The 19,462-nt window shown below is 44.3% G+C and overlaps 1 protein-coding gene across 1 annotated transcript; it reads left to right on the top strand.

Moving 5' to 3' along the window:
• Positions 1-1,075: 1,075 nt before the first annotated feature.
• On the top strand, positions 1,076-12,573 carry LOC138242655 (RING finger protein 112-like). Its single transcript, XM_069198208.1, has 12 exons — positions 1,076-1,148; positions 2,235-2,290; positions 2,444-2,714; positions 3,060-3,269; positions 3,439-3,561; positions 4,374-4,497; positions 6,230-6,342; positions 6,985-7,038; positions 7,232-7,303; positions 7,408-7,623; positions 10,918-11,133; positions 12,193-12,573. The coding sequence occupies exons 2-12, from the start codon at positions 2,259-2,261 to the stop codon at positions 12,571-12,573; spliced, it is 1,812 nt and encodes a 603-aa protein (XP_069054309.1). The 5' UTR covers positions 1,076-1,148; positions 2,235-2,258.
• Positions 12,574-19,462: the final 6,889 nt, after the last annotated feature.

Here is a 19,462-nt window from a genome sequence, read left to right as displayed (position 1 = left end):
CAAATGCCTTGATCAGTCAAAAAAGACTCAAACTCTCCAGACACAAACTGCGGCCCATTGTCAGCGGTGATCAGGGGAGCCCAGTCAGCTGTGTGATTTCAGGCCAGTGAGATTAGAGCAAAGCACACAGATATGTGTTAGACAAACAGTGGTGAAGTTACTATAGTACAAATGGTACCTGTGTGGCTTTTCCTCTTATTACTGCGGTCTTACTGTAGACTTTTTCTTGGTTCAAGAGGCTGTTATTGCTATTCCTACAGAGAAATATAAAATCCAGTTAACAGTGTAAAAATACATAACATGATCGATTCTGAGTGTTACATTGCTCTGATCTGTCAGTGTGTGACCAATACTGTGTGTTACGCTGCTCTGGGCTTTCAGTGTGCGATTGATATTGTGTGTTACACTGCTCTGATCTATCAGTATGATTTATGTTTGCTCTCCAGTCAAACAGACCACATCCTCACAGTACAGTACAGTAAAGCCCAAAGAGATCAGGATAAAATCACAGTGTAATGCAATAAAACCAAGTGATTTCAGGTAAAAACCCAGTCTGTGGAGTAAACCCAGTGAAATTATGACAAAAGCACAGTGCAGTAGAACCTATGAGATCAGAGTAAAAATGCAGTGCAATGAAGAAGAACCTATGAGACCAGGGTAAAAACACAGTCCAGTGCAATGAAGCCCAGTGTAATTGGGGTATAAAACAGGTCCAATGCAACAAAGTCCAGTGAGATCAGAATTTAAAAGAAGACTGTCGGGCCGAAAGTGTTCTAGCAGTAGAGTCTTTCATAACAATTTCTGTGAACCCTTCTGAGTGAGCAGCTCATAATTGATAGTTCTAATTTCCTTAAATGGAACATCTTTCACTTTCACTTCAACTCTGCTGAAAAAGGAGCTGCTGCTTTTGGTGAGTAATACAAATTAAATCTTCTCATCCACACAGACAGGGATCAGGAGAGCCCAGACAGCTGTGGTATTTCAGTACAGCCCAGTGAAATTAGAGCAAATCGTACGGATGTGTTAGAGTAGCAGAGCTGAAGTTATTATCATCATCCAGGTGGGGCTGCACACTGGTGGTGGAGTGGGATTCCCCATTACTTGTAAAGCACTTTGAGTGGAATGTCCAGAAAAGCGCTATATTAAGTGTAAGCAAAAATTATTATTATAGGACGGACTGTGTGGTGTTGAGTTCTGTGTGGCTGTTCCTCTTATTATTACTGTCTTACTATACTTCTTCTTGGTTCAAGAGCCTATTATGGCTTCAGAGAAATTTAAAATCTATTTAACACTGTGAAAATACTGGACCTGTATCTGAAACATAAATACTTAGTAATGTGATCAGTGTTAAATATTGCTGATTTTCAGTGTGTGATCACTGCTGTCTGCTACACTGCTAAGTAAATGTCGGTGTCTGATTGTTACATTGCTCTCATCTGTCAGTATGTAATTGATACTGTGAGTTACACTGCTGTGGGCTGTCAGTGATTGATACTGTGAGTTACACTGCTCTGATCTGTCAGTGTGTGATCGATACTGTGTGTTACACTGCTCTCATCTGTCAGTATGTAATTGATACTGTGAGTTACACTGCTGTGGGCTGTCAGTGATTGATACTGTGAGTTACACTGCTCTGATCTGTCAGTGTGTGATCGATACTGTGTGTTACATTGCTCTCATCTGTCAGTATGTAATACTGTGAGTTACACTGCTGTGGGCTGTCAGTGATTGATACTGAGTTACACTGCTCTGATCTGTCAGTGTGTGATCGATACTGTGTGTTACATTGCACTCATCTGTCAGTATGTAATTGATACTGTGAGTTACACTGCTGTGGGCTGTCAGTGATTGATACTATGAGTTACACTGCTCTGATCTGTCAGTGTGTGATTGATACTGTGTGTTACATTGCTCTCATCTGTCAGTATGTAATACTGTGAGTTACACTGCTGTGGGCTGTCAGTGATTGATACTGTGAGTTACACTGCTCTGATCTGTCAGTGTGTCATCGATACTGTGAGTTACACTGCTCTGATCTGTCAGTGTGTGATCGATACTGTGTGTTACATTGCACTCATCTGTCAGTATGTAATTAATACTGTGAGTTACACTGCTGTGGGCTGTCAGTGATTGATACTGTGAGTTACACTGCTCTGATCTGTCAGTGTGTGTATTTATAAATGCTATCGTACTTGAATTGGTCCTTGTTCTTGTTTTTATCTTTGTCTAAACAGGATTATTGTGACTTGGGACAGTCAATGGGGAATTCTCAGTGCCCATCAGAAAAAAGGTATTATTATGATTTAAACTTAAAATCATAATAATGTGTTTAGAAGACAACTCAGTTCCAGGACAGCTGGTCCTGCCATCCAAGTCCTTTTCTGTCTTTGGCTGTGGATTGGCTGCTGACTGTGTCTCGGTCTCTCTCTTCCCTCTGCTCCAGCATGTCTTCGGCCTGCCTGATGTCCGAGCAGCAGCAGGAGGCAGTAGAGAGCTCTCTGTTTCCCGATCTCGAGCAGGAGGACATAGGAAGCTCCTTGTTGTCTGAGCCTCAGTGCTCCATTTGCTTGGGCAGTTTCTCCAAGCCAGTGATTATCCAGTGTGGCCACGAGTTCTGCCAAGACTGCATCGAGTCCTTCTGGGTCGACCTCGTGGTCACCTGTCCCCAATGCCACAAGGTGTGTGAGCGTGCGAGCACAGTCAAGAGAGAGGAGGTGAGTTGTAGTATTGTTTTCTGCGAGGGCTGCAGGGTGACACAGAGGCTGCGTCTCTTTTTCCATTAGAAGCTTTCCTGACAGTCAGGCTACGGGGAACATTTTGAAACCCAGATACACTTGCTGGAGAATCCTGGTGTGGCAGGTGCACAGTGTACACTGTGAGATGGGTAGACTTTAGATGCCCTGTGCTCCTGGTGCAACAGCAAACACTCTGACCTGGGGGATGTCAGAGAGAGATGCCCGTCCAGTGGGCATCAGCACTCTGCTCCACACTTCCACTACCCTCTGTGTAAAGTTAAATGCCTCCTGGTCTCAGTTCTAAATGTTGTCTCCCACCTCCAGGGCTCTGGCAAGCCCATTCAGCTGGTCCATGTCAGTCCTGATGGCTCCCTCCTGTTGAAAGAGAATGTGCTTCGGCAGTGTTTCCTGCGCTCAGATGTAAGGGAGACTCCACTCTGTGTGGTGGCCATTGTCGGGGAGAGGAGGAAGGGCAAGTCTTTCCTCCTCAACTACCTCCTGCGCAAACGGGACTTTACACAGAGAGTGGTGGGGGTGGGATGTCAGGGCTGTATGACACTGCTTTATACAGAGAGCACCCCACCCCCTCCGCTCTCTGTATAAAGCAGTGTCATACAGCCCTGACATCCCACCCCCACCACTCTCTGTGTAAAGTCCCGTCTTATGACCATGGTTGTGAATGCTCCTTTACCTGTGAACACAGGACATCTGGATGAGTGACGATGAGCCTCTGCGAGGGTTCGAGTGGCAGCCTGGAACTGAGACCATGACGAAGGGTGTGTTCATCTGGAGCCAGCCTCTGTTTCTGGAGACACAGGAGGGCAAGGCAAGGGCTGGGCAAGCTGGGAATTCATCTGTTGTAGGGGGCGCAACTGCGCAAACGCATGTTTAATTATGTGTTTTTTAATCATAATCAGGCTAATGCATTTCTACATTTTCTGTATTTTCTGTACTTTTACAAAGACGGTCAATGAAAAAAAGAATGTTGACCAGGGCAATACTTTGAGTTTACACTTACAGCTTGTCCAAGGTCATTCATTACTAATACTATTAGTAATATCTTCATTAAAGACTGATGGCCACAGCTCAAACATGAGAGGTTGAGCGTTATTAGCTCCACCTTGCGGAAATTCCGGATACTATTATTTTGCTTGTCGTATTATAGGAGAATTTACGGTAACTCGCGGTATTTACCGGTAGCTTGCGGTAGACTGCGTACAGCATACCGGAAAATAATGCGGTATCGCCCGCGCATTTTGAATGGCTGCATCTGTATATATAACCCTGACCCGTGCTGAGAAAGGCAGAGACATACTGATACTCTAGACCGGTCAGGAGCTACAACACTGCCTCATACAGACAACTACAGGCCACAGACTAAAGAGAAGCAGTTCCTTCAGTCTGTCAGTGTGGGACACTCCTTTTGGATTAAAAAAGACTCTGTTCCTCCAGCTTGGCAGTGTGGGACACACCCTTCAGACTAAAGAGACTCAGTTCCTTCAGACTGTCATTTTGGGACTCAAGACTAAAGAAACCCCCTCCAGAGCCTGTTCCTTCAGGCTCAGAGCTGCATTATTTTAGACACAGAGGGATGGGATCCTACCCCTTTCCTGTCGTCATGTCTGTCTGTGCTTTCAGCGCTTGGAGGAGTCAGGGACAAACAAACAGATTCTGAGGATCCTCAGGGAGAAGAGCCCATGCTGCCACCTCATGCCCTTTCCTGGGGACCGACTGCTTTGGAGTCAACAGGGAACCATGCAAGGTAAAAACCGGACACCTCCACTCCCAGAGCAGCTGCCCAAATCTTGTAGACAGGTGTTCTGGTCAACCACAGGGAGGTACTGTTGAGTAGCAAACCAGCTACAGGTAGCTCCGGGTGGTAAAGTTCTGCAATGCTGTGAGTTTGTTAATGGCCTGGAAGCATGTGTGGTACAATGCAGGGAGTGTTTGGTGTGGAGGGTGGAAACTCGGATTAAGGAAGACACGTTGCCATGGAAACCACACCAGACTTGAATAGGTGAATGAACTGCAGCTGTAGAAGTGGTTTAAAAGTGGGGGGACATCCAGCAAGAACATAGTGTGGCTGTGGCTGCAGTAGTGAAAGGACAAATGTGGAGGCTCTGCTGTGGGAGAGCCGGGCTGAAGCTTGACAGTAGCGGCTGTGAGCTGCTGTGAGCCGCTACTAGTCGGGACGATGTTAGAAGAGTGTGCCGCCATGTCTAGTATGAGTGAATAAAGAATGATTCGCTGATGTATTAACCTTGTGAGGGGGTGGAGACGAATGACAATTCCAGCGGGGATTATGAGAGGAATAGCCTGCGGGGAAAAGAGTGAAAACGTCAGTCTGTGAGGAGACTGACAGAAGAAACTGAGCTTTATGAGATCATAGAAAGATTTAAAGGGACAGCATCCTGCTAGTGTGTGAGAGCAGGGCTGTCGTGTCCACTATATGTGTGAGTTGTGAGTTAGTGTGTGTGGATCAGAGAGGGTTGTGTGGTAGAGGGACCCTCCCCCTGGCAATACATTGTTATCGGGGAAGCGAGTGGGGTCTATCTAGTTGCACCCTCTGGGAGATAGTGCGGTGGTGGCTGGGCACAATGAAGTGAGCTGGCAGCTACGTAGGTGTAACACAGTGGTGCGCTGGCAGCTGTGAGTTCATTACCTAAAGGTGTGAGAGTGAGAAACCAGAGAGGTTGTGAGTGTGTGTTAGAGAGGGACAGTGTGTTGGGTCTCGGCACAGTGTGTAGTGCCGAATAGACTCTGTGATGTAGGTAGTGTGAGCTTGTGTGAGCCACCGGGTTGTAACTCAACCTGGTGGCGTCAGGGGAGGACATCATGGCTGGAGGTGGACCTGGGAATCTGAGGCACCTGTTGAGTCTGAAACAGTGACCTAATGGAGTAGAAGCATGAGGCTCTGTGTTGGGGTCTGGAAGCAGGAGGTTCCTAGCAGTGAGGAGAAACGGATGAACTGGAGACTCTGAAGTCAAAGGGCCCAGATGTAATGGATTATGGATTTATGTATCCTGCTACCTCAATGATGTGGTTAGTGTGATTGCCACCCTCAGTGGAAAGTGTGTGTATGATAAAGAAAAGAAACCCCAAAGAGCTTATAAAGGAGTGTGACAGGGAGAATGAGAGCCTGATCATGCCCAATGTGGTGTTAACTACCCCCATGGCACCACACAGGTTACAAACAAGAGGAGGACATCCAGCTTCTGTAGTAGATAGCAGATCATTGATCTGAGAATCTCATCCAGCTGGATAGCTTGTGTCACACTCTCACTGCTCTTTGTGTAAAGATGCACCTTCTGCTCTCACTTTTAATGCACTTGTTTCCATTTGTGTCTGGTTGGTGGTTTAGTGTTCATTTTGAGGAAATCCACTGGGTTGCATGTGTCAGAGTTTGTGAGGATTGTGAATAGCAAAAATTAGTAGTCTAGTCTAAATTCAAGACTAGCTTCTATTACTCATTTGTTTTCTCGTGTTTTTCTAAGAAATGAATGAACAGTTTCAGCACTGCTTGAAAGAGTACATCAACCACATTGTCCAGGTCCTGCAGACAATACAGTCAACTGTGACAGGAAAGACACTGGCAGAGATATTCAAGGTAAGACATTATTCATTGAACCAGTCAACAGCCATCAATACACCACTAGGGTAAAACACATCAAAGATCATGTTAAAAAGTTAAAAAGCAGTACAGTGCAGTAAAGCCCTATGGACTACAAGCCATACAGTGGATACAGTGTGATATGAACTGTTAGTTGTTCTGATGTGTTGTCTGTCAATTATTGAGAATGAATTCAGAAACCTTATTCATTTATTACAAAAAGTACAATACATTTCTCTTGGTGCAGGTATTGACATAAATTCCAATAACACAAAAGGAATATCTATATATATATATTTAATGGCACATTCTACTGATATTTTCTGTAAATATACACAGTATTAATTTTACATTTTATTACTTAACTGTGTGTATCGTTAAATTGTACATATCACTTTTTATCTGTAGATTTTGTTTTTGCACTACAAATGAAGATATACAGCTGATCACAGAGGAGGGATGAGAGGAGTGTCCTTGTTTATAAGAGTTATGGCCTGGGGGAAGAAGCTGTGTAGGTGTCAGTCCCAATTTGACAGAACTGGGGGTAACTAGCACCTGCATAGCCTGTGATGGAAACTGTGAAGCTGTGACCCCACACTACACAATGAAACCACACTGAACTTGTTCTTGTCTTCACAGGAAGTGGCACATGTGATTCTCACAAGCACATACAGAATTTCCTCTCCTGCAGAGGTGTGTCCCTCTCTTCCCTGCTGACCCAGAAAACCTTTTCAACTGTTCTCTGTTCCTGTCTTCAGTTCCTTCAGAATACAGAGACTCAGGAGGGTATCTGTCAGGACAGATCATTCCTTGAAAAGTGTGTTTCATTCCAGAACATCTCTATCAATGTCAATTAAATCGGTAACTCCTTTGCTTCCTCCTCCAGCTAATCCATGCCCTCAACAAGCTCACTCTCCAGCATGTGAAGCAGGAGTTCACCATCTTTCTGAATGAGCAGGTAACAGTGTGTGAAAGTGTGTGACAATGTTAGTATAAAGGTGTCAGAGAGTGTGTGTGTGTTTGAACTCCTGGGCTTGTTGACCTTGCTCCCCCTTTCTTCAGAGAATGATCATGCACAACACCACACAGGGGATGAGGAGGACTGTGGAGCTGAAAGAGGCTGAGCTGAAGGCCCGTGTGCAGGGTGAAGTCAGTCAGCAGGATTTCCAGAAACTCTTGGAGATCCTGGGCTCTGAGCGTGAGACATTCCTGAAAGAATATACTCTCCTCATCATCACGAGGGAGAAGCAGGAATTCGCCAACTTTCTGAATGAGCAGGTGAGTGTGTGTGTGAGAGTGTGTGTGTGTGCGTGTAAGAAACTGGGGGGGTGTGAGACTGTGTGTGTGCATGTAAGAAACTGGAGGGGGGAGGGTGAGAAACAAGGAGGGTGTGGAAGACTGAGTGACATGGGTTTAGACAGTGACGATGCGCAGGAAAGGTTTTCTGTTTGCACCTAAGACTGCTGTCTTTCTGCAACTAAAGCCTGTATTCAACTAGAGATAAATGGCATCTTCCTGTCCTGTTTTGTTTATGCTTGAAAGACTTCTGACACTGTCTTTTCCCTGTATATTTTTTTGATATGTTAAAGTCTAGCCTACTTTTAATGTATAATAAGGAAAGTGTAACTTCAGTTAAGTGAGCATATCTTACTGAGTGCTAGGAGAAACCCATTCTCTGTGATATGCTCCCCTTCGGCTTATTGAATTAAAGATCTCTGTTTGACAATCTTCTGACAATCTTGTCTGGAAAGCTGAGTGAAGACTGAGTTTTTTTCTTCGAGGGTTTGTGAATGAGAAACAAGGAAGGTTTGTGTGTGAGAGTGAGAAACATGGAGGGTCTGTGAGTGATGAAGAAGAAGGGTATGAGAGTGAGAAACGAGGAAACAAGGAGGGCGTGAGAGTGTGTGAGAAAGAAACAAGGAGGGTGTGAGAGTGTGTGAGAGAAACAAGGAGGGCATGAAAGTGTGTGAGAGAAACAAGGAGGGTGTGAGAGTGTGTGAGAGAAACAAGGAGAGCGTGTGAGTTGTGTGAGAGAGCCTGAGGAACAGTGAGTCCGTCTTCCAATAATGCTCCAGCCGCCTACAGTATATGTCAATATTATATAATATGTCTTTGTTGTAAATGTCTGTAACATGTCTGTAGATTTTATTTTACTTCTATTTTTTGTTTTGTTCTATGTTAATTTTATTATTTTTATTTGCTTGTACCCATCGGTCATGCTAATAAAGCACCTTGAATTGAATTGAATTGTGTGTGAGAGAAACAAGGAGGGTGTGAGAGTGCATGAGAGAAACAAGGAGAGCATGTGAGTGTGTGAAACAAGGAGGGTGTGAGACTATGTAAGAGAAACAAGGAGAGCGTGTGAGTGTGTGAAACAAGGAGAGCGTGTGAGTGTGAAACAAGGAAGGTGAGAGGCTGTGTGTGAGAGAAACAAGGAGAGCATGTGAGTGTGTGAAACAAGGAGAGTGAGAGGCTGTGTGTGAGAGAAACAAGGAGGGTGTGGGACTGATGAAGAAGGGTGTGAGTATGAAACAAGAAGTGTGTGTGTTTTCTACTTATAATCCTTCTGTTTTCTTTTTTTGAAGTATATTATTCGGAGACGAAATACTACAATGAAGGGCAAATACATATAGACTCTGCAAAATATTACAAAACAACATCAAATGTATTAACTAAACAGCAAAGACAGCCAGCACATTATAAACGTTACATTAGGGGTCACAGAAAATAATTAGGTTCCATGCAACAAGATTTGTGTAAACTAGTTTTCCAAGAGCATTTTTAGATTGCAGGCAGAAGACAGGGTACTCCCAGCATTGGAAGCCAGTTTATCTACCAGCATGTCTTTGGAGTTTGGGAGGAAACAGGAGCACCTAGAGAAAACCCACATGAACATGCAAACTCCACCCAGATAGAGCCCCAGGACCAGAACTGATATGAAGGCACCAGCGGCGCGAGACAGCGATACTAACCATGGGTCCCCTCATCTTTCTGAAGATTTGATATTTTCACACTCCTGCTTTCAATCTGTTGTGCAGCAATGTCCTCTCTGTGTTTCTCTTTCCCCTAATGTTTTCATTACAGTTCAAGTCCTGTGACTGCTAGAGGTATTTCAAGAACCTACTGGTTCTGACCTACAGCATACAGCAACAGAATTATCAGTTATGATCAGTAAGAATTTCTTTATTTTCCATTATTGTTACTACAAAGCAATCCTACTTCTTGTCTGTCACAATATCAGGGAGCAGGGTGTCACAGGGAAGGCAGGAGGGGTGCCCAAGTTAGTTATTTTAATACAGAACAATGGCTCGGCCACAATAGCATTTAGGTGCAAAAGTGATGATTTATTAGGACAGTGCTCCCCACAAACCAACAAACAATTATATATAGTGGAAAAGTAAAGAAATGAAACAAATATACACAAAAAATAATAAACCCTTCCTCTGATAATTACAAACCAGGAGTCCCAACACACTTAGGCCCTATCAGCTCTCTCACACAGCTAAGTACAAATAAACAGAAATTATAATGTTAGCCCTTCAGAGTTTGTGTTTGTGTCTGATTTACTACAGATAACAGGAAACCGATTTTAAAATAAATTCTGGTAATGTTTTGCGTGTATGAAATGGGAAACTGCCAGCCAAGCCACGAGGGTGCACCCTCATGAGCTAGCTAACTGACAGGAAAGTGGATGCACAACAGATGTAACTTGTGGGATAATGTGTGTCGTGTACTGTACCGTCCGTAAAACCACACAGGGTTTTAAAAGGACCTAAGATTTGAAAAGGTTCTGCTTGAAGTCAGATCTTACTCTCTGACTTCTCTCAGATCTTAGTCTGTGCGCTCTATGTGTCTTAGATACTGAGACAACCTGACTTCCAGAAAACCATTTACTCCTCTGAAAGCTCCAGTAGAGTTTATGGCTCGCTCCCAAACCTCAAGAAAGAAACATTACCCAAAAATGTTCTCGGACATCCCTACAATGGTTCACCTTGCAGACAATATTGCGAGGAACTGAGGATCCTTTGATATGTTAAAGTCTTGCAAGGAGGGTGTGTGAGTGTGTTAGAGTGAGAAACATTGAGGGTGTGTAAGAGGGAGAAACATGGAGGGTGTGAGAGTGTGAGAAACAAGGAGGGTGTGAGAGTGATAAAGAAGGGTATGAGTGTGAAACAAGGAGTGTGTATGAGAAATGAGGAGGGTGTGAGTGTGTGAAACAAGGAGGGTGTGTGAGAGTGAGAGTGTGAAAGAAACAAGAAGGGTATGTGTGTGAAATGAGGAGTAAGTGTGTGTGATTGAGGGTGTGAGAGTGTTTGTGTAAGAGAAACAAGGAGGGTGTGTTAGTGTGTGAAACATGGAGGCTGTGAAAGTGTGACAACCAAGGAGGGTATGAGAGAGTGTTTGTAAGTCACATTGTCTGTGTATTTTACTGGATGCCACTGGGATGTCTTCTGCTTGTTTCTGGGGTATCTTTGGGTGGGCTTCATTTTGTTTCTGGGGAGTCCTGGGCAGTGCAGAGGGTGTAGTGTGATGCCCTCCACTCTAAAGTGACTCTGCACTCTGTTTCCTCAGAGAAGGTTCATGCCCGACCCCACACAGGGGATGAGGAGGACTGTAGAACAGAAGGAGTTCGAGCTGCTGTCCCATGTGCAGGATGAAGTCAGTCAGCAGGATTTCCAGGAGCTCTCAGAGATCCTGGACTCTCAGCGTGAGACATTCCTGAAGGAATACACTCTCCTCATCATCAAGAGGGCGATGCAGGAATTCACAAACTTTCTGCATGAGCAGGTGAGGGTGTATGTGAGAGTGCGTGTGTATGAAAGAGAGTGTGAGAGTGAGAAACTGAGAGGAAGTGAGAGAGTGTGTGTATGTAGCCCGGGAAAGAACACCGTACTACAATAAACTTAAATGGGGATTCTTTTTATTCTGGATCTGCATGAAATCATAAAAACTAGTGGTTGTATTATTTTCTGTTACAGAACTTAGATTGGATGCAGTATAACCTTTAACTCGAAAGCTTTACATAGATATACATGGAGATATACACACACCAGGATGCACAAAGTGCTACTAAAATAACAAAGACAAAAGAAAAAAATACGGTAGTGGCAATTTCCCTAAGGAAAGAAATACTCCACATTAGTCTGAATGCCACATTCTTCATTGGTCCCATTACATCACAGAAATATAAAAAAACTAGACTACTCACCCTTTTATCTCGTCTAATCCAAGACGCACAGAATATCACAGTCTTCTTTTAACACGCTCTGAACAATTTAAACAGAATAAGATCATTCTCAAAGAACAAAACAAATCATTTCCTCCACAAACGATGGTTAAAGAAATGCAAACTAACAAAAATGTATGACCATTTACCGTTACGGACATTATTCCCGCTAACCCACTCACACAGCACTGGAACCTCATGGGAGTCGGGATCACTTCATCCCTAAACATCCACCACTTTTGTCTAACTAATATATCACCCTCCCCTCATATATCAACAATATACATTTCATTTTTGATAGCTACACCATCAACTAAATTCTGAACATTTACCTCTGCATTCACATCACACGGAACCACACACCAAGCTCAACTTTACGATGTACACTTCCACAATTACTGGTGCACTGACGTCACTCATACGTGCATGTCTTAAAGCGACAGCTACCAATTTCAGTGTCAGATTTCAAATATCCACTCCATAGTGTGATTCTCTCTGCTCTAAAATGACCTTGCACTCTGTTTCCTCAGAGAAGAGTTTCTGGGGTGTACTGGAATGTTCAAAAGATATATGGAGCTATCCTTTACTCTGAAGTGTACTTACCCCTCAATGTTCTGTAGAGCAATAACATGCTGAAACGTCCAAAGAAGATGAGGGAGATGTTGGAGGTAAAGAAGACAGAACTGCTGGACTATGTAAAGGACAAAGTCAGCCAGCGGGAGTTTGAGGAGCTCTGCGAGTACACAGCCACTAAGAGTGAGAAGTTCCTGCAGATCTATCAGATCAAGTTTGGCCTGACTGTGGGCTGTGTGGTGACCATACCTGTGCTGACCGTGGCTGGGGGTGTGGCTGGAGGCGTGGCTGGGGCCTTCTTGGTCGGGGGCGCTATAACTGTGCAGGCTGGGATCGCCACAGGAACTATAGTCGGCACTACGGCCAGTGTATGGGTGGGTAGAGCAGCGTCAGCCGTCTACGAGCGGATCAAGAGGAACAGGCCATAACAGTGATACCTATCCTCTCAAACACTGAGCCACGGCTGGTGAGAGAGGCACTGCACTCTTTATCTTCAGGTGTCCTGTCTTGACTATGGCCACAGCTACAGGGTGCACCAGTGCAGACAAGGGAACCACTGTGCACTGTGCAGATGGGTGAACGCCAGGGGGTGCTACAGCATCTGGCAGAGTTTTCAGTAATGAGGAAATATCCACCAGTAGCCATTCCTGGTGCTGACTCTCTGTCCACAGTGTCCACAGAGCCCAACATTCCCCTACAGAGCTGGATTCACACCCTGTACATTGGCCTTCCTGGATGGGGGGGTGGGTAGGAATCCTCTGGATTTCTCTCCTGCATTCAAGAGCCAAGTCTGCTTCGCCTCTTACAGAGACTCAAAACCAGAAAAAGCCTTTAAACATTTTTCTTACTCACTGGTGCAGAGTAACTCCTCAGGTCTACAGTCTTAATTAGTGCAGGTTAGCTCTTCTCAGGTCTACAGCTAATAGGAACTATGAGCCTGCCCGACTGGTCTTTGAACTCTAGTGCAGAGAGGACTCCTTATGTACTTTGTGTCAAGCTGATTTTGACTTTCAGAGATTAAAGTCATATTACATATCCCGGTCATCTGTGTTATTTCAATCTGATTCTATGTCAAAAAATAAATTTCCCATCAACTTTGAAATATCTCTGTTGTGTATCTTAATAAAGAGCCGTTCTAATATTATTTTAACTATTTTATTAACTACACAGATCACGCCCTTACACCATATATTCCCGCCTTCTACTCTCTCGTTCTGTTGTCTCGCAATGTCTATTCACTAAACTGCATCCCTTCCTTTGTTATTTTTAAAGTCATAACTTTACCATACAATTGTAACAATTCTATATCAACAAACAGTAAACGGTTATTAACTATTACAACAAAATGTATGTAAAACCTTCCATTTCTATTCAACACCTACAACTTTTTTTTTCAACTATTTCTATGCGTACCAACTCAAATTTTAGTTCAATTTCTACTTAAGTCACTTCTAAATATCACCTCATTTCTAGCAGTCTAAGCAACATCTACTGTACATAGATAACACAAACAAAAAAGGGCCATTTAACATTTGGAGAGCTATGCAAGTCTTATATTTTTAAATGTCTCTGTAACGAGCCGGTTTCCTGATAACCCTGCCACTTCTGGTTGTTACTTCACTTCTGGGCAAAGTTACTTGCTCTCCTATGGATGTACTCTCCACTATCTGAGAACTTGGCACTTCCTGCACGTCAGAAAGTCCAGTATTCTCAACATTTTCTGTTTCTGCAGATTCAAAATCAAGATCCAATGGAGGAGCTGTCACGCCCGACATCCCTCCCTAGAGGGCGCTCCACTGCTCTCATTATTGTTCGTGTCATTTAGCTCTCCAGGTGTAGCCTTTTAGTGTCATTATTTAAAGACCAGCTCCTCCAGTCCTCGGGGCTCATCATTAGGGTAAGATGTCGCGAGGCCCGCCTAGCACCAGGAAACCCTACGTCCGTCTCCTGAGGGCATAGGCCTCATCCCCGACACCTCCCGTTTCCTGAGCCCGGGGTCTGGAGGATCTCGCCCCGTCACCCTTGGACCTCCATGTCTCGTCTGTCCGTGTGCTCCCCCCTCCCGGGGATTTTAACTTTGTCGCGTCCCAGGATGGATTTCTAGTTGATGGACTCTTGGACTGTGCTTTGACCTCCCCTTGGACCCGTTTGGATTTGGATGCCGTTTTGTCTTCCCCTTTACACTGTCTCACGGACTGTCACTATTATTTTGTGCACTATTAAACCCCTGTGTGTTCCTTTTTACCACGCCTCCTGTTTTCTCCAGCTCTTACCGCATCACATAGGGTCTTCTATAAGATCTGACACGGATTCCAGTCCATCTCCGTTACAGGAGCGTGTCGAAGATGTTTTACATTTCTCATTATTTTTGAGCCATCTTCCACATTCACTAACTCAAAAGACTTACAAGAGCTGTTTCTCAATAACACATAGCGAGTGTCTTTGAACTTGGCATCCAATTTACCGTTGTCTAGGCCAGCCACAAACACTACATCACCGACCTTGAAGTTGTGATCCCTTTGATCGATGTGTCTCGTCTGCATATAATTTCATTTTGTGTGCGTACTCCTCATGATGTCTATGGAAATATTTTGTCTATTGAATGTCCCTTGGCTCTTCTTCTTTCTTTTCCACGTTTGGTAGTTTAGTCCGGATATCACGTCCAAAGATACGATTAGCTGGGGTTTCTCCAGATGCCCTGTGAGGTGTTGATGAATAAGCCAGCGGAATCTTAGGGAGTTCCTCTCTCCATTTTTTTCCTTCTGTCGCAGCTGCTCTCAAGGCCTTTTTCAGGGATCTGTGAAATCTTTAAATTTTGCCATTACTGCTCGGATAGTAAGGTGATGCACGGATGTGTTTAATTCCACAGTTAGTCAGAAATGATTCAAACAACTGAATTGCCTGCCATTATCTGGTACTACCTCTAGTGGATAACCAAATCATGCAAAGATGTTCATCAGCTCTCTAATAACTGTGGCTGAAGATATGTCTGATACAACAACCACCTCAGGGTAAGAGGTATAATAGTCTATGAGAGTCAATATGTATTCATTCTGAATGGGACCTACCAGATCAATGCCCAATTTTGTCCAAGGCCTTGGTGGTAATTCAAGTGGTTGGAGAAGTTGATCCTCCTACAATGGCTGTTTCAACACACAAGTGGAACAATTCCTGACTAGTCTTTCAACATCACTGTTCATGTTGGGCCAGTAAAATTTGCTTCTCAGGTACTGTTTTGTACGAATCACACCCTGATGTGTCTCATGTGCTAATTTCAATGCTTGTCTGATTTTTGTTTTCTGTAACACAATCCTCTGTCCTCTTAAAAGCAGTCCATCATATATAGATAACTCCAACCTACACCAGTGGTATGGCTGAAGTTCTTCTGGAATTGGATTAGGCCATTGTCCTTTTTCCAATATGGACATCAACAATTTCAATGTGCCATCTTCGTTTGTTGCTTGCTTAAGTTCCTCAAGTGTCAGTGCATGCGGTTCATAAGTGCTGATTGAAAGCACTCTATCAACATAGGTGTCTACATAACCAGTGTCTTCTGTGTCTGGTAAAGGAAGACGTGTTAATGAGTCTGCGACACTGGTTTTCCCTACTATGTGTTCAATTTTGTAATCATATGGCCGTGATCTCAATCCAAGTCTTTGTATCCTGGGTGGTAACAATGTTGCCTTTTTGGGATTGAACATGTAAATGAGGGGTTTATGATCCGTTTGAAGTGTGAACTTGTCTCCCCATAAATATGTCCTAAAATGTTCCACTGTCCAAACACAACCCAAGGCTTCACGCTCTATTTGCGAGTAATGCCTCTCTATTGGGGTAAGTGAGCGACTTGCATATGCCACTGGCTTGTTCTGTCCATCTTCTTGTCTTTGTAGGAATACTGCTCCAAGCCCTACAGGACTCGCGTCACTGATCACTACTGTTGGCGCATCTAGTTTGAAGTATGCCAGACACGGTTCAGTTACAAGTGCTCTTTTCAACTCGGCAAAGGCTTTCTCAGTTTCCGATGTCCATTCCCACTTCTGTCCTTTCCTCGTTAGTTTTCTAAGGGGTTCTGATATATCCTCATAATTAGGAATGAATTTCATCAAAAATCCACAAGTGCCTAAGAACGAGCGCAAAAGTGCAACATTCTCAGGTCTCGTGCACTGCAAAGAGCTGTCACCTTTTTTGGGTCTGGTTTTATTCCTTCTGCAGTGACCAAATGTCCCAGTATCTCGATCTCTTTCAGGCCAAATATACACTTATCTTTATTTAAAGTTAAGCCTCTGTCTTGGAATCTTTGGAATACTTGCTTGAGCCTCTGTTCTAGTTGTTCTTCATTTTCCGCATGTACTACAACATCATCCATATACCATACAACACCTGGTATTGCACACAACATTGAGTCCATAGCCTTCTGACTAGCCTCTGGGGCACTAGACAAGCCAAAAGGAACTTTTCTGAAAAGGTAACAACCCCTGTGTGTGATGAAGGTAGTCAGGTGTCTTGATTCCGGGGCCAACTCAACTTGCCACAACCCTTTTCAAGCATCTAACTTTGCAAAAACTTTGGCTCCTTGCACTGCTTGCAATATGCTGTCAGCCGTTGGTACTGGATATCTCTCTCTGATAACTGCTTTATTCACTTCTCGCAGATCCACACACAGTCTCACTTCCTTGGTGTCTTTTTTAGGCATTATCAGAATATTTTAGATCCATTCTGCATCTTCATTCACGTCTTCAATAATTCCATCATCCAACATTTTATCTAACTCCTGATTAACAGCTTCTATCATTGGATAGGGTACTCGTCTCAGACTTTGAGCTACTGGCGAAACTTTCTCATCTACTGTAACCTTGTGACTGTAACCCTTGATCTGTCCTAAACCTTTAAAGAGTGACTCATATTCCTGTGCTAAGCGCTTAAACCTCTCTGAAGACTGGTCAACTGCATTGACAGTGTCTCCTACATTCAGAATCTTCAGATCAAAACAAGCTTTTCTTCCCAACAATGCTTCTACATTTCCTTCAATTCCATAGGCTTTGTCCTTTATTACATTTTTCTGCCATTTCAGCTGTGCCTCGAAGTAGCCAACACACTTAAGTGGACTAATTTGTGCATAGGCATAAAATTTCTTCTTAGTCTGCTGAAGTTCTGTTCTGTGTGCAAACACTTTCTTGAAAAGTTCTACTCCAATGAAGTTTCTTTGACTTCCTGTATCTATCACCATTTTTATCTCTTGGCCATTTATTCGAACAGTTTCTTTACCTTCAGGGTCAATGGAATTAACAAATTCATCTGAGTCTGAAGAAGGTTCTTGAATTGTTCGTAGTTTTGTCCCTTCCTTATTTGTATTAAGTTTCTTTTCCTGATGGGAACCGTCTTTCTTTCTACACACTCATGCATAATGTCCTGTTTTCTTACAGTGTAGACATTTTGCTGTTCGCGCTCCGCATTCATCTGCTTTGTGCGTTGTTAGTCCGCACCTGTAACATGTAATGTCAGCCGTCCCCTGTTCTGTATCTCTTGCATGACTGCGTCCTGCTGCTCGGCTTTTGTTTGTAAATTTTGAGCGAGCGCCCCGTTCAGTGTCACTTTGTCACTGTGGTCAGAAAGCATTCTTGATTCTGCTTGAGCTGCTTCATGAATTCTAGCGACTGTAAGAGCTCTTTCTAAAGTCAGCCCTTCCTCCTGCAACAATTTATCAAGCAGTCTCTTATGTGCACATTTTTCCACAAGTTGATCTCTTAACATGTCAGCTTCCAATACTCCAAAGTCACACGATTTAGCCAGTTCTCTTAGTGCATTCACAAAAGCATCAACAGATTCGTCCTGAGACTGAGTTCTCTGCCTAAATTTATGCCATTCCAAAACCACATTTCTCCGCGGTGTAAAGTAAGCGTCTAAGGCAGCTACAGTCTGTTCATATGTACCTTTTTCTCCAGGGAGGTTGGCGAAAATCCGCTGCACGGGAGCCCCGATACAGTGCAGTAATGTAGCCCGTCTCACGGCATCTTGAGCGTCTGTAGATCCACTGGCTATTTAAAAAAATATGTACGACTCCATCCATATCTTGTATTCCGTATACAAATCCGGGGCTCCGAGGTTCAGTGGAAGCGGTGGAGAAAGCTGGGCATAAGCAAAGCTTCTCGGCGCGGCGGCCATATCTTCCATGGCGCAAGCTAAACGAACAGTCCGAAAAATCAAATGTTCTTTTCTACCAGCAAGAGAACTAAAGTCAGCAGTATTCTGCTCGCATTGAGTTCGTCAAGCACTCATCTCTTGTCGCTATAAATGTAAATAAAGAGCTGTTCTTATATCATTTTGACTATTTTATTAACTACACAAATCACACCCTTATACCATTTTTTCCCGCCTTCTACTCTCTCTTTCTGTTGTCTTGCGATGTCTACTCACTATACTACAAGGATGCTGTTTTGCAGAGCCCCAAGAGAGAACCTGGAGTGCACACTTTGAGGGGGGCGGGGGGCTGTGTTCGCGCTTTGCCCCCGGTCTCTTGCATGAGTACTAAATCTCACGGCACCAGTCAGCGGCCAGGAGACAAGTACAATATCGTGGGACAGAGGGCATAATCATTGACTGTTACATATGAGACGGGGATTAGGAGGAGACCCCAACTGATTGGTAAAGGGGAACACTGACACCAGAGTAACAACCCGGTGTCTCTTTCTGAGAGACGCCGTGGGATTTGTAAATGGCCAAGGAGGGTCGGGACCTCAGTTTTCCGCCTCCCCCGAAGGACGGCACCTGTTTGCACAGTAGAGTGTCGCCAACAGGATGCTCGGGCATAAGAAAGCCACACAGACCGCAGGGTGAGCGCTCCGTACTGGTCCCAGTAACACCTCTTGCAACCTGAGCTTTTCCGGGGGGAATCTCCTATCCGGGTGCAGACCAGGCTAACACCTGCTGTGCTGCCATGGGTGAGCGCAGTCGTGAGTCGCAGGGTGAGATCTAGTCACCGGGGAGAAACGATACAAGCGGAGGATTACTCAGCTCTCGGCACTTGAAAAGCACAGAAGGCAGCAGGCTCTGGAGAGCAGGTAAGAGACGGAGCCTTGTGGGCAGGCGAGCAGGCTCGTTTTTTGGAAATTGCTGAAAAGGCTCCAGTGTTTGTTTGGTGTGTGGCAGGCGCATGTCGCGAGCTTGCGTAGCGATCTGCCGGTCTGGTGTTATGCAAATGAGGCCGAATTGCATCCCGGGACATGCTGCGAATGCAAAATGGTGACTGCAGATGTGTAGGAAACGGCGCGCTCGTTTTCTCGTTTTGCCCACACTTTTGAGTGTTAGTGTGGCGGAAGA

This window comes from Lepisosteus oculatus, chromosome 14, assembly GCF_040954835.1.
Source record: "Lepisosteus oculatus isolate fLepOcu1 chromosome 14, fLepOcu1.hap2, whole genome shotgun sequence".
In the NCBI taxonomy this organism is placed as follows: Eukaryota; Metazoa; Chordata; class Actinopteri; order Semionotiformes; family Lepisosteidae; genus Lepisosteus; species Lepisosteus oculatus.
This window is presented reverse-complemented; position numbering and strand designations above follow the sequence as displayed.